Source organism: Onychostoma macrolepis, chromosome 21 (genome assembly GCF_012432095.1).
Source record: "Onychostoma macrolepis isolate SWU-2019 chromosome 21, ASM1243209v1, whole genome shotgun sequence".
NCBI lineage: Eukaryota > Metazoa > Chordata > Actinopteri > Cypriniformes > Cyprinidae > Onychostoma > Onychostoma macrolepis.
In genome coordinates this window covers 25,465,228-25,481,376 of record NC_081175.1, presented here as the reverse complement: position 1 = coordinate 25,481,376, position 16,149 = coordinate 25,465,228, and the positions used below count along the sequence as shown (strand labels likewise).

The 16,149-nt window shown below is 35.4% G+C and overlaps 1 protein-coding gene across 1 annotated transcript; it reads right to left on the bottom strand.

Moving 5' to 3' along the window:
* Window positions 1-2,160: 2,160 nt before the first annotated feature.
* LOC131528229 (prostate stem cell antigen-like) lies at window positions 2,161-5,947 on the bottom strand. The gene is given in 6 exon segments (XM_058757234.1): window positions 2,161-4,509; window positions 4,512-4,610; window positions 4,721-4,828; window positions 5,040-5,171; window positions 5,499-5,618; window positions 5,692-5,947. Coding segments are annotated over 6 exon segments (597 nt in total). The 5' UTR covers window positions 5,741-5,947; the 3' UTR covers window positions 2,161-4,420.
* Between the last annotated feature and the right edge of the window lie 10,202 nt (window positions 5,948-16,149).

The window sequence follows — 16,149 nt, the reverse complement described above, 5'->3', positions numbered from 1 at the left end:
CAAAGGGGAGGGTCTTTATGAGCAAATGAAAGTTTAAGAGAAGTAGACATTACTAACGTCAGCTTAAATAATTTACTTACCAATGAATTATAAAGGGAGGTTTAAGAAATTACAAGGAATGTATATGTCTACTTAAACCAACCATCTTAAAGTGAATTTGTCCAAAATGAAAGCCAGTGGGGTTCAATATTGTTTGGGCCCCAACATTCTTTAAAGAGTCTTTTTATGTTCTGCTCAAGAAAGAGTCATACATACTTTGTTGAATGATTTAGGTTACCAGCATTTCAGTGCTGAGGACCAGGTCAATATTAATTTATTCACTTAAATATACAGTATTGTTACAATGAGCTAAACGTTAAAGGATTACAGATTACACACTGGGTTTTCTGTTTCTTAAGATCCTAAATATTTTCTGGAATTTAAAAATAAGGAGTTAGGCAAAAAAGTGTGGAAGAGTTAGATTTCTGGAGTTTATTTTTTTAACTCTGACTAAAGTTTGTGTTATGGGATGCTCTCCCTGGCTGTTTTATTTATAGTAGCCTATAATATAATGTAGTTCATTGGTGTTCAGGAGCATGTTTTAAGACCACATCTGGAGTTAAATGTTGAGACGTGCGCCATGACACGACCCTGGTTCTGAAGCACAAAGGACTAATGGAGTTATGTTCTAGTTCGTCGTGAGGTAGGTAAAAGCGTATTTATATATTAAAAAACTACTTCAAAATATTCAATATTTTCAGACAGAAACACGTTTTGTCGTAGCTGTTACGTTATATACTGTGTACTGTGTATACTTGGTGTTGAACGTAACTCCTTGTTTCTCCATGTTTCCGAGCAAGTTTTGTGCAGGCTTTTTTTTCTTTGTTGTTGTTGTTTTGTCGATGTGAACATTAGCTAACCGTCTATCCATTCGCCGTGTTTATGAGAAGTGGTGACTCAGGTCAAGAAACATCCTGTTCAGCTTCCATAAACGAATGCGGACGAGGTTATATATTTTATCAAGTAATGCAGTCTTATGTCTGTCAGATAGCCTTATATTTAACTTACTGATATAAAGTTGGTTTGACGTTTGAAGTTTTACATTTGTCAGAGATTCAGCCTCGGAAATCTTCAATAGTTCTTTAACAATTTAGGACAATGACAAGAAACATACTGTGTTGTAATTGTTTTCAAATGTAGAAGAGAACACACAATGTGTTTTATCTGTTTTAATCTGCCTTTAGGTATTGTAACTGAGACCTTATAATGTAATAGTGCAGGATAGGCACCGCGTCTGCAAAGTGCAAAACGAAGAGCAAAAAGCACAATATTCCATATAAATGCTTCACTTGTGAAATGTATACAAAATAAATCTTAAATCTAAGGGGTGTGTCTTATTGCTGGTTTATACAAGAACATTTAGATGTTGGTTTTATTCACAGAACTATAGCACAACAAAAGTTATTGAAATGGAACGATTGAGAAAATAAAGCTTGCAAAGCATGACAAAGATTGTGCGGTTTACCGCCCTCTTGAGGAAGATATTTCACTTGTTTTGACCAAGTTTGACATTCAGAAGTTTAAATAAATTAGTTTAGAATGCACACAGTTTGATATCTACACTTCAACCCAGCAAACATTTTGACGTTTAATGACTGTTGAAAAGACGTCCCTCCGACACGTCCCGTCATGGTTGAAAAATATATCCAAAATGAAAATTGAACCGACGATGAGCATAGGTGCTGAGCCAATTTTAAACCTATTATTGCAAAAACACAAAGAAGATGCAATTGCTGGTTACAAAGAGATTTGTCTTTAAAAGGCAGAACACTGCTTATCAAGGCAGAAGGTCTGTCTCGTTTGGTGTACACTCTCAGAAATAAAGACCTTTTCAAACGGTATATGTTTGTACCTAAAGGGTCCATTTTGGTACCTTAAAGGTACATATTAGTACTTAAAGTGTACATATTTGAACCTAATAGTTACAAAAGTGTACCTTTTGAAAAGGTACCGCCCCAGTGACAGCTTTTGTACCTTTATTTCTGAGAGTGTACGCAGCTCAATCTCTCTTTGTGGAGAAGCCCACATGTAAAGTAATTAATGATGTCTTAATAAAATTTTTATGGAAAAACAAAACTCATTATATAAGAAAATCAGTCATATTAAACTCCTATAATAATGGTGGTTTGAATTGCATTTATTTCGATTCCCTTAACAATACATTTAAAATGAATTGGCTGAAGCAATACTAAGCCAACTTCTATTTGGAATGCTTTTCCTCAACTTATTTTTTTCACAGTTTGGTGGTCTTCCTTTTCTTTTAATGTGTAATTATGATATATCGAAACTCCCAATCAAACTTTCCAACTTTCATCGACAGGTTCTTCTAGCATGGGCTTTAATTTATAAACATAATTTTTCGCCACAGAGGTGTTTTATTTGGAACAATAAGAACATTTTATTTAAGAACAAATCTCTGTATTATGATAATTGGTTTAGTAATGGTTTGGTTTTGGTGTAGCAGTTGTTTAACAATCAAGGTCTTTTGCTCAGGTATTCAGAATTTCTTTCGAAATACCAAATACCTGTAACTCCAAAAGAATTCGCTGTAGTTATGGGAGCTATTCCTTCTGGTTTGTGTATGCTTCTTAAAAACTGTAGGTACTCTTCAACAGTTACTTCATCCTTTCTTAATCCCTGTGACACTCCTGCTGGTCAAATTTGCCTTTCTGCATCAAGAAACAAGAACTATAAGATCATTATTTCTTGAGAACTTAATTTCTGCTCCACATATAACTTTTTTTTTGGAATAATTTATTTGATAATTTCAATTGGAAAAAAGTATGGTCACTACAGCAAAAATTCTTTCTCACAAATAAGGTGAAAGAAGTGTCTTTTAAACTGATCCACAGGTTTTATCCTGTCAAGAAATTTATACAAAAGTTTAGAGCTGATGTAGAGCTATCATGCTCTTTTTGTTTAAATGCTGATGAAACAGTGGAACACTTATTTTGATCATGTCAATACACTCAGGAGTTTTGGTATGATATTGGTGCTTTTGTTAAGTTGAAGCTTTTGCCAGAATTTTCTATACAAATGAGAAATATTATATTTGGGTATTGGATATTTTGACTCAGACCCCACAAAAGAAAATATTAGTTTTATTATAAATTTAATTCTTTTCTTAAGCAATTTTTATCTGATTTTAGTCCTTGAAAACCAAAAAGTAGTGCTTGAAAGTCCTGGAATTTCATTTTGCAGTATCTGGACGAACCCTGTTTAAGTTTCCAGTTCTTGAAGCATTTTATTGTTTTTGTTGTCATCAATTGAACTGAACTGTAGTTTTCTGTAGTAAACTGTCTTTGTATATTTCTTATTTTATATATAGTATTTAATTTACCATTATTTCTTTTGAACAAAACAATTTCAGTAGTCTGAGCCTTTCAAGGAAAATCATTCAAATAATGTTCTTTTTTTGTTTGTTTGCCAAATAACCCTGCGTATGTGTCCACCCCCGCAACCAAACCCCAACCCGGGAAAAAGGTTCAGGCTCAGGATTTTTTTTTTTTGCTTTAACCCCTGATTTAAGCCATATTTTGCCAAAATGCAATAGCCTATGCATTTAGGCTACATAGGCCTACACTGAATTATACTTTACATTTAACATTTACTACTATAGGCTACTCCATGTGATATTTTTTTACCACCCACCTGCCTAAAATGTTTTAATTCCTTAATTATACATTTATATTCAAGCTTTCTATAGAGATATTTCTAATGTCTGTGAGGCAAATCTATACGGCGAATTTCAGTTCATTTTTGGAACCTGCTCCTGTTCACGGAGACCGAGACGGCAGAAAATGCATTGAGTTTGTTTTCTTTATTTTTCGAAACACAACGATTGTTGATAATTGACTAACCAACTTATAAAAAAATTTGTCGACTCTTCTCCTCAACTAATGTTTAGTCGATTATTAGGGGGCAGCTACATAAAATATACTGAGTGAAAAATATTGACATGTATTTGCAAAATATTACTTCTCAACATAGGCCTATATATCTAAATTTTTCCCTTATTGCCTTCATGATCTGTAACTGAACAGGATTCCTTTAAGTGGGAATGCAGAAAAACTAAAAAGTTTGTCTTGTTTGAATAATTAAATAATTATCACACATGCTTATTCTGAACATAATGATCATTTAATTTTTATTTTATTTTAAGAATTAAAAGAATAAAAAGACAATTTTGTAGTAATTATTTATGATTTTTTTACAGCATGGCGGGCTGTATTAATTGTAGTGTTTTAATTCATAAAATGTCACATCAAAATGTCACAGCAAAAAATCATAGAAACACACCAAAGATGCATAGTTCAGAGAAAGTACAGGCTCTATATTCAGTACAGTGTGTCTGATTGTAGACTGTGAAGAGCTGCTGGATTCAGTGCAGCAGGATGAAGGAGAGCAGAGAACAGCAGAGGAACAGGAAGCTCTGAGTGACGCTCTGAGCACCGTTACACAGGTTCCCTCACAGCATGAGGCTCCCTGAACATCTCTAACTGATGTTTCAGCATCACAAATAGATTTAGAGACACAGCCTTTTATAACTGTTGACTGGCCCCCAAAAGTCCCTGATGAAAATAAAGAAAAGACAGTCTAAGTTGGAAACTAACTGTGATCTGTATGTGATCTCAAACATCAGAGAGATAAAAAATGACTTTTTTCTTTTCCAGATTCTCACCTGTTGCTTTAAAGCAGCGGTCTTCACTCCCTGAACAGCTCAATATGTTTGAGCAGCTCTTCTCATCACAAAAGTAACAAGTCTTTCCATTGGGGACATTAGAGGGATCTACAGGACAAAAGCATTCATTGTTTTATCTTCTGTACAAAATATAACATGTAATGAAATAACACTCTGTTAGCTGCTCCAATCAATCAATTCACAAATGACAAGCTGCACTCTGTATTGTATAATTTATATTTCCTGATCTCCTTTGCAAGTAAAATGAGTGTTGACTTTTTTTTGCTTTTTTTTGCATATGGTCAGTAAAGCATGATACCTGGAGCATCTTGGAGGTTACACCGGTCTGTGTTACAGCACGCAAAAGATGTCTTTGCAATGCCGAGGTTCATGGATCCACTTACACAGTCAGCAGCACAGGCTTTAATCTTCACTTTACTACTGATTTCACCTAAAACATGAATGGTTCAACACATTATTTTGACAGAAAATATATTTATAAACATCAAAATGTAGTATTTTCTCATTTGATTAAATTTGATTGAATCTTAATTCATTCAATTTTAATACTAATTATATTGTTAGCATAAAAATCTGAGAGAAACAAATTAAGTAGCAGAAATATAAATAGAATATTCTGTGATTACAATCATAAATTCTGTGAGGAAATCAGCAGTTCTATGAGAAATTACATTTCCATTGAAGCAGCAACACCATGGTTCACCAACACCATCTTCATCAGTTAACAGTGAATTTCAATCCATCATATTGGACTTACCAACTTGTGCCACTGTTGTTGAACTCATGCACTTTGAAAATCCACTGGGACATGCTTTTACATTTTGAGCTGCACAAGAACCCATCAGACCTGAGCACTCATAACAGCTGAAAGAGTGTCCTTTAGTAATAAAACAGATAGAGATGTTAGTGATCTGTATTTGTATCTATAACATTATAAATACTGTTTGTACCTGCAGTGAAAAGGATGAACAGAAGAAAAACTGAGATCTGCAGATCCATCTTTGATCAGGAGGTGAATGAAATGACGAGCCTGTTTCAGAGCTCATTTTATAGCTTTTCAAAGGGGAGGGTCTTTATGAGCAAACGAAAGCTTAACAGAAGTAGACATTACTAGAAAATGAAACTTTAGCTTGAATCATTTACTTGCCAGTTAATTATAAAGGGAGGTTTAAGGAATTATGACTATTTAAACCAACCATCTTTCCAAATCTTAAAGTGAGTTTGTCCATAAAATAAAAGCCATGGGTTCAATGTTGTTTGGGCTCCATTATTCTTTAAAGAATCTTTGGTAACACTTTAGAATACTGTTCCATCGTTAATGAATAACTACAAGGGAACAAATGACTAAAGCATTGTTAACATTAGTAACTACTATGAACAAACAAGAAACTCTGATTAATGATTTAGTAGTAGCATTCAGTTGAAACTGGTAGTTCACTATTAGCTAATCAATAACTACTATTATTTTTCATATATCCTGGAAAACTACTAGGAAATTCTGTATACAGGGTCATAATTAATGTGAATTATGCATAATGTATAATTAATTCTAAAGTGTGAAGATCATGGAAACCCACGAGTAATGACTCAAGTATAATCAAATCCTTCTAAAGGAACTACTAATTACGTAGATCAGTATTCTAAAGTGAAACCATTACAACTCCCTAATATTGACTGACGTCATTGTAAGCTTTTGAGATATATGTAAGGTTTTGGATAGTAATGACTTAATTGTTACTACATCCTTCTGAAGAAATTACAAATTGTTTAGATCAGCATTCTAAAGTGAAGATCACTGTAACCCACTAGTAATGATTTAAGTGTTACCAAATCTAGCTAAATTAACTACCAACCAGAACCTTACAAAAACCTCAAATGTTTACAATGATTTCAGTAATTACTGGGGAGTTATCGTGATCTTCACTTTAGAATACTAATCCAAATAATTAGTAATTCCTTCTGAAGAATTTGGTAATACTTGAGTCATTACTAGTGGGTTACCATGACCTTCACTTTAGAATTAATTACACCTTATGCATTATTCATATTAATTATGAACCTGTATACAGTAGTTCTTGGGGAGGTATGAAAAAATAGTTACTGATTAGCTAATAGTGAACTACCACATTATGGAACAGTATTCTAAAGTGTTACCCAATAGCTCATTCAACCTTATCTGCATCCATGTGATTTTACACAATTTTGCATAGCAAGGAAGTGTTGTTTAGGTCATATGATATCTATAGTTAATTTGCAAGTGAAAAATTAGTTGACCACTGAATGTTTTCAGTTATACAAAAAAACTTTAAATCTAAACTTTTTTTTTAATATTCATTTTAGATGAAAAAACGTCCATACTAAAGAAAACATTCAGTACCACACAGAAATTGTCATTCTTAATTTTGTTAAAGGTTTTCCAATGCACATGAATGAATGAATGAAGCATTTTATATAGCGCTTTATTGTGAATAGCTATACACCCAAAGTGCTTTACAATCATGTGGGGGGTCTCTTCTCAACCACCACCAGTGTGCAGCATCCACTTGGATGATGCGACGGCAGCCACAGGACAATGGCGCTAGTGCACTCACCACACACCAGCTACAGGTGGAGAGGAGAGAGTGTCAGAGCCAATCAAGTGGATGGGGATTATTAGGAGGCCATGATTGACAAGGGCCAGAGGAGGCAATTGGGCCAGGACACCAGGGTTACACCCCTACTCTTTTACGATGAGTGTCGTGGGATTTTTAGTGACCACAGAGAGTCAGGACCTCGGTTTAACATCTCATCCGAAAGACGGTGCTTTTTTACAGTATAGTTTCCCCGTCACTATACTGGGGCGTTAGGACCCACACAGACCACAGGGTGAGCACCCCCTGCTGGCCTCACTAACACCTCTTCCAGCAGTAACCTAGTTTTCCCAGGAGGTCTCCCATCCAGGTACTGACCAGGCTCAGCCCTGCTTAGCTTCATGGGCAACCGGTCTTGGGCTGCAGGGTGATATGGCTGTAGCAACATAAACATGGACTTCTGAATGTGTGATACCTGTCCGGTTATGTGTTGAGATGATGTGAGATAAATGACCAGTTTTACTGCATCACAACAGTATGAAAAATCACATTCAAGAAGACAATTGGTTGACTGTCGAGCTCTTGTGACCAGATGAGTCAGTATCCCGCTGGATTTACCAGCTGCTTCGGGGCAACATTTAGTCATAAGTTCAGTATGATGGATTGAAATGAACTCATAGCTGACACAACTTCTTTTCTGGACAGAATTTATTATAGCATGCATTGAATGTTCTACATCATCATAATATCATTTGAAATGTAAACATTTGTGTGAAATGAGAAAACACTAAATTTAAAGCCTTTTTACTAGTAGTTTTATACCATTGAACCTTATTGTGTAAATAGTAGAGATCATTAAATATTGTAAAGCTTGTATATTCAATACACTATTGGAAACACTTTCTATGTTGACATATTTATAAATAAATTTTAAAACAATTAAAAACAAACAAACAATTCCTTGTGTGTACTTATATTGCATTACTCATGTGTCTAATTATTCTTTAACGATGGAACAGTATTCTAAAGTGTTACCTGAAGGAATGGATTGCAGATCTACAATGGCCCTAATAATAATGTTAATTATAATATTTCTTGAATAATAATTGATCAAAGTTACATTGATGCATGTTAGAAAATAAGTTGAATATGGCTTTAGTCTGCCTTTTTACTCTCTAAGAAGCTGATCTCATTTTGTGTGTGTAGTTAATCATATTTGATAATATTCAGGGCAGAGCCCGGCAACCTTGAAGTACAGATAAGTGTTCCCTGCGTATGTGTGTGAATGTCTATCTTTGCAGCTAGATGCAGAGAGAGAGCTCTAGGAGGAAATCGTCATTTGCCGTCACCCTGATGTCCAGGGTAACAAATATACGTCTGTGGAGAGACCTATTGCGTCTGACCTCTGATCAATTATCACCAAATATAATCACTAAAAGATGCTTCGAGTTTTACGTCCATGTGTCGAGATTTTCTGGTGAAGTTTATCTACCAACCAGAATCTTGCTCACCCATGTATTGACGTAATTAGAGACCGCTGTTCGAGTATAACTATTGGTGTCTAGAACATGTACGCAGAGCGGCCTACGAACTCCATCGCGAGTGTTGAAGCTGACTTCTGCTGATGAAACTGCAAACTATCTTCAGTAAAATTTCTTCATTTTTGATCAAATCTCTTGACTTCTGGTCTTCATTCTACACATCTGGTCCAAGGGTCTTTACTGTAAAATTGCCCTATACCCAATGGCTCATTCAACCTGATCTGCATGCATGTGATTTTACATAACAGTTTTGGGTAACACTTTACAATAAGGTTCATTGTTAATATTAGTTAACTACATGAGTTCACATGAACTAAGAATGAACAATGCTTCTACAGCATTTATTAATCTTAATTAATGTTAATTTCAGCATTTACTAATGCATTATTAAAATCACAACTGTGAACTAACATGAATAAGCAACGAACAACTGTATTTTCATGAACTAACATTAACAAAGATTAATAAATGGTGTAATAAATGCATCGTTCATTGTTTGTTCATGTTAATTAATACATTAATGTTAACAAATGACACATTGCATACCCAATTTTGCATAGCAAGGAAGTGTTGTTTAGGTCATATCTATAATTAATTTGCAAGTGGAAAATTTGTTGACCACTGAATGTTTTCAGTTATGCAAAAAAAAAATGTAAATCTAAACTTTTTTTTGAAAGTTTTAGTTTCGGTTATATATAAAACAGAATAACCGAAACTAAGACAGCAAGAACATAAAAACAACAGTAACACTTTAGAAAACTGTTCCGTCATTAATAAATAAGTACACAAGAACACATGAGTAATGCAATATAAGCACTCTAGTAACTACTAGTATCTATCAAGTAACTCTGATTAATGAATTAGTAAGTGATAGTGCTTAGTCGAATGTGGTTCAATATTAGCTAATCAGTATCTATTTTTCAAACCTCCCCAAGAACTACTAAGAACAGGTTCATAATAAATATATGAATAATGCATAATGTATAATTTATTCTAAAGTGATGGTCATGGTAACCCACTAGTAATTACTGAAATCATTAAACATTTGAGATTTTTGTAAGGTTCTGGTTAGTAATTGACATATTTATACACATAATCCAAAATTTGTACACTTGTAAACTGCACACTTTGTAAATAACATATCTGCACACTTATAACATGTCTGTACATTTATCTAAACAATTACATTTTTTCAATTACTTCAATTTCTGTATATAGTTCTGTACAATATTTAATTTAATTTTTTTATTTTTCTAATATTAGTGTTATATTCCATCCATACTGTGTTATGTATGTCTGCACTAAGTCTGTACTTTCTTCTGCACTGGAAGCGCCTGTCGTCAAGTCAAATTCCTTGTGTGTGTAAACATACTTGGTAATTGTCAGGAATATGGATCTGTTTTGTTGTGTTTTCTCCCATGTGCTCCCCGTGGCCGTGACTCTCTCGTTGATTTGTCATTTGATTCACCTGTGTCTTGTAATTACCCCTCGTTAAGCCCTGTATTTTAGTGTTGTCTGCCCCATGTTTCCTTGTCTGGTATTATTCGTCTACTGATGGTGCTGCGTGTGTCTCCTGCCTGCCCCATGTTACCCCTTGGTTTGTTTATTAAAGACTGTTATTCCTTCGACTCCTACGTCTCTGTGTTCCCTGCCTCCTCGCAGTAGCAGCGTGATAGTAAAGCTCTTCTGATTCTGATTCTGATTCTAATTCATTCTGCTAGATTTGGTAACACTTAAATCATTACTAGTGCGTTACAGTGATCTTCACTTTAGAATACTGATCCAAATCATTTGTAATTTCTTCAGAAGGATGTAGTAACAATTAAGTATCCAAAACCTTACATATATCTCAAAAGCTTACAATGACATCAGTCAATATTAGGGAGTTGTCATGGTTTCACTTTAGAATACTGATCCAGGTAATCAATAGTTCCTTTAGAAGGATTTGGTATTACTTGAGTCATTACTCGTGGGTTACCATGATCTTCACTTTAGAATTAATTATACATTATGCATAATTCACATTAATTATGAACCTGTATACAGTAGTTCTTAGTAGTTTTCCAGGATATATAAAAAAGAATAGTAGTTATTGATTAGCTAACAGTGAACTACCAGTTTCAACTGAGTGCTACTAAATCGTTAATCAGAGTTTCTTGTCTCTGCTAATACTAGAATACTAGAATTACTAGAATGTTAACAGTGCATTAGTCACTTGTTCCTTAATGATGGAGCAGTATTCTAAAGTATTACCAAATCTTTTTATATTCTGCAGAAGAAAGTAAGTCATACGTGCTGTACTTTGAGTGATGTATTTCATTGCTGAGGATGGAATGTTATTGAAAAACCATTAGTTTCTATGATCTTTTTACTTTAATACAGTTGTGCTCATAAATTTACATGCCCCTTACAGAATATACAAAATGTTAATAATTTTAACAAAATAAGAGGGATCATGAAAATTGCATGTTATTGTTTATTTAATACTGTACTGAATAAGCTATTTCACATAACAGATGTTTATATATTCTCCACAAGACAAAATAATAACTGAATTTATAAAAATTACTCCGTTCAAAAGTTTACATGCCCTTGACTCGTAATACTTAATCTTAATACTGGGGACAATCATGCATTTTCTGAGGAAAAAAAAATCACAAATTCATGAACATTTATAAAATAACCACAGAAATACAATTACACAATGAAACCTGTTTAAGTGTCCTCTGATCAGGAATCATTCAGGTCAAGGCTCCAGCTCATCTTTTTCTCTCTGACAAAGAAAGAGTCAAACAGACTTGATTGTATAGACAATAGACTTTTAAAAAGTATAGCATTTAACCCTAATATTAGTAGTTTCAGATCATTTATCTGCTCAAACTTTCTGCAGCTGCTGCAAGAAAAGCAGGTATGTTTGTGTCTTGGCCATAAACGAAAAAGCGAAAAAGGAAGTTCTAAGGTCATTTGTTTAAGCAAACTAAATGCCACTGTGATGAAAATATTTTATATAATGGCCTCAGAAGGAGTCAAACATATATTTCTATGTTCAACATATTCTATGTTCAACATAGAATGTTCAGAAAAGTGCAGACTAAGGATATTCAAATCAAAGACTGTGTCCCTATGATTAAATAATCTATACTTAACCAAAAAGTGCTTAAAACAGTAGAACTAGTAGTCATATGACAAACCAATGACCAGGGCTGCGTTTCCCAATAACGGTGTCTCTTAGCGCGCTACGAAGACTCTAAAGGTACACCTTAACTAGGGGTATACCTTTCCTAGGTGTGTTCCCTGAACTATACACTCTTAAAAATAAAAGCGCTTTTGGTTCCACAAAGAACCATTCAGTCCAAGATTCTTTAAAGAACCATCTCTTGCTTACCTTTTTAGAATCTGAAGAACCTTCTTTCACCACAAAGAAACTTTTGTGAAACAAAAAGATTCTTCAGATGTTAAAGGTTCTTTATGGAACCAAAAAGGTTCTTCTATGGCATCGTGAAGCACCTTTATTTTTAAGAGTGTACCTTAGGATGTTGCTTAAGGTAAACCTTTTTACGTGCGACGTTAGCAGGTGCTGTCCATGGCGGTGGTGCTGAATAGGTTGATATCGAAGTTGAAATAAATAAATAAATAAATATATATATATATGTGTGTGTGTGTGTGTACAGTATGTATGTATAATTTTGCTAGTGTGCAAACCCGCAACCTCACGGCCAGGGGCGTAGCAACCGGGGGGGGGACATGTCCCCCGCACTATTAGAAACAAGTGATTCTGTCCCCCGCAATTTTTTAACCCACCGCCAATATTTCCACCCACGTTCTCCGATTTGTTACTTAGATTTGAGTGAACTAACATTCAGCCAATCACAAGGCGAGTCATCTCTTCAGAGCTTCAAATCTACCGTTGCTCTCGCGTTTTCATTCATTCACTTCTTTGCTCTTTGGCGGTCTGGGGTAAAATACACCCCAGAAAACGATTACGTCCTCTTTTTTTTTTTTTTTCAAACACACACAGTAAGTAAGTGTTATGTCGCGATGACACGATTCACGATCAAATTTCCATGTTATGACTTAACCTACTGTAACGCTGCAAATCAGGGCTCTACAGTGTGACCATTTCAGCCGCATTTGCCACTGAAAACTACTACGTGCGAGTCGACTATGAAAAAATATTTAGGAGCACCTGTCCCGATCAGCATATTTGTGTTTGCGCTGAGGGAGCTTCAGATGTTCAAATGGCCTGGTCGAGCGCTGATGGGTTGGCGATGGGTATAAGTGTACCGTCCACAAGGCCAATTACTATTGCCTCTATCACTTTGTATAGGCATACTACCGCATACATATATAATTGGTGGCGTGACGGGGCAGGATGTTTGTGACTGAGTGAACACACCGCCACACCGAGGTCTTACTCAGCCCATCCATCCCCAACCACCTCCAGAAAACTCCCGCATTAGTCACTTGTTCCTTAATGATGGAGCAGTATTCTAAAGTATTACCAAATCTTTTATATTCTGCAGAAGAAAGTAAGTCATACGTGCTGTACTTTGAGTGATGTATTTCATTGCTGAGGATGGAATGTTATTGAAAAACCATTAGTTTCTATGATCTTTTACTTTAATACAGTTGTGCTCATAAATTTACATGCCCCTTACAGAATATACAAAATGTTAATAATTTTAACAAAATAAGAGGGATCATGAAAATTGCATGTTATTGTTTATTTAATACTGTACTGAATAAGCTATTTCACATAACAGATGTTTATATATTCTCCACAAGACAAAATAATAACTGAATTTATAAAAATTACTCCGTTCAAAAGTTTACATGCCCTTGACTCGTAATACTTAATCTTAATACTGGGGACAATCATGCATTTTCTGAGGAAAAAATCACAAATTCATGAACATTTATAAAATAACCACAGAAATACAATTACACAATGAAACCTGTTTAAGTGTCCTCTGATCAGGAATCATTCAGGTCAAGGCTCCAGCTCATCTTTTTCTCTCTGACAAAGAAAGAGTCAAACAGACTTGATTGTATAGACAATAGACTTTTAAAAAGTATAGCATTTAACCCTAATATTAGTAGTTTCAGATCATTTATCTGCTCAAACTTTCTGCAGCTGCTGCAAGAAAAGCAGGTATGTTTGTGTCTTGGCCATAAACGAAAAAGCGAAAAAGGAAGTTCTAAGGTCATTTGTTTAAGCAAACTAAATGCCACTGTGATGAAAATATTTTATATAATGGCCTCAGAAGGAGTCAAACATATATTTCTATGTTCAACATATTCTATGTTCAACATAGAATGTTCAGAAAAGTGCAGACTAAGGATATTCAAATCAAAGACTGTGTCCCTATGATTAAATAATCTATACTTAACCAAAAAGTGCTTAAAACAGTAGAACTAGTAGTCATATGACAAACCAATGACCAGGGCTGCGTTTCCCAATAACGGTGTCTCTTAGCGCGCTACGAAGACTCTAAAGGTACACCTTAACTAGGGGTATACCTTTCCTAGGTGTGTTCCCTGAACTATACACTCTTAAAAATAAAAGCGCTTTTTGGTTCCACAAAGAACCATTCAGTCCAAGATTCTTTAAAGAACCATCTCTTGCTTACCTTTTTAGAATCTGAAGAACCTTCTTTCACCACAAAGAAACTTTTGTGAAACAAAAGATTCTTCAGATGTTAAAGGTTCTTTATGGAACCAAAAGGTTCTTCTATGGCATCGTGAAGCACCTTTATTTTTAAGAGTGTACCTTAGGATGTTGCTTAAGGTAAACCTTTTACGTGCGACGTTAGCAGGTGCTGTCCATGGCGGTGGTGCTGAATAGGTTGATATCGAAGTTGAAATAAATAAATATATATATATATATATATATATATATGTGTGTGTGTGTGTGTGTGTACAGTATGTATGTATAATTTTGCAAGTGTGCAAACCCGCAACCTCACGGCCAGGGCGTAGCAACCGGGGGAGGGGGGGAGGGGGACATGTCCCCGCACTTTTAGAAACAAGTGATTCTGTCCCCCGCAATTTTTTAACCCACCGCCAATATTTCCACCCACGTTCTCCGATTTGTTACTTAGATTTGAGTGAACTAACATTCAGCCAATCACAAGGCGAGTCATCTCTTCAGAGCTTCAAATCTACCGTTGCTCTCGCGTTTTCATTCATTCACTTCTTTGCTCTTTGGCGGTCTGGGGTAAAATACACCCCAGAAAACGATTACGTCCTCTTTTTTTTTTTTTTTCAAACACACACAGTAAGTAAGTGTTATGTCGCGATGACACGATTCACGATCAAATTTCCATGTTATGACTTAACCTACTGTAACGCTGCAAATCAGGGCTCTACAGTGTGACCATTTCAGCCGCATTTGCCACTGAAAACTACTACGTGCGAGTCGACTATGAAAAAATATTTAGGAGCACCTGTCCCGATCAGCATATTTGTGTTTGCGCTGAGGGAGCTTCAGATGTTCAAATGGCCTGGTCGAGCGCTGATGGGTTGGCGATGGGTATAAGTGTACCGTCCACAAGGCCAATTACTATTGCCTCTATCACTTTGTATAGGCATACTACCGCATACATATATAATTGGTGGCGTGACGGGGCAGGATGTTTGTGACTGAGTGAACACACCGCCACACCGAGGTCTTACTCAGCCCATCCATCCCCAACCACCTCCAGAAAACTCCCCACAGCATAAAAACGGAGAGCTTTGTCTCGACAAAGTTGGACCAACAAGATGTAAAAGCTGCTGAATTTACTCTCGTGGCAGGCGAAAGTTTTGTAGAATTGTATCTTCTGATATGGTAGCCAGGGGACTAAAGTTTATGAAATAGTGCACATACACTAAGGCTCCGCAGCCGTCTTTGATTTAGGACAACTATTCGCTGTCTCGCTGCCATAGTTTGACCAAACTCCCCATCACATTCATTCCCTTTAAATAGACTCCTAATTATGTGCTTCCTAATGGTTTGCCAGCCGACGTGCTTTTGTATATTATAATGTAAAACTAACAACCATCAGTATAATGACATTTTTATTTTTTGCATAAAAATACTTCAATTAATTGAACACTAATTGAACTAAAGGTGTATTACAACTTTAGAATTGTAATATTTATTTGGTTCTGCACTTTTTCTTGCCACAGAATTACAATCGTATCGACTGAAATGTGAAGAAGCTTCTTGCACAGTGATGGCCACTAGCGGAGTGAACTGTGAACAACGATAAGATATAGCTAAGAGTGGTTCAGACTAACCTTACGAACGAATGAC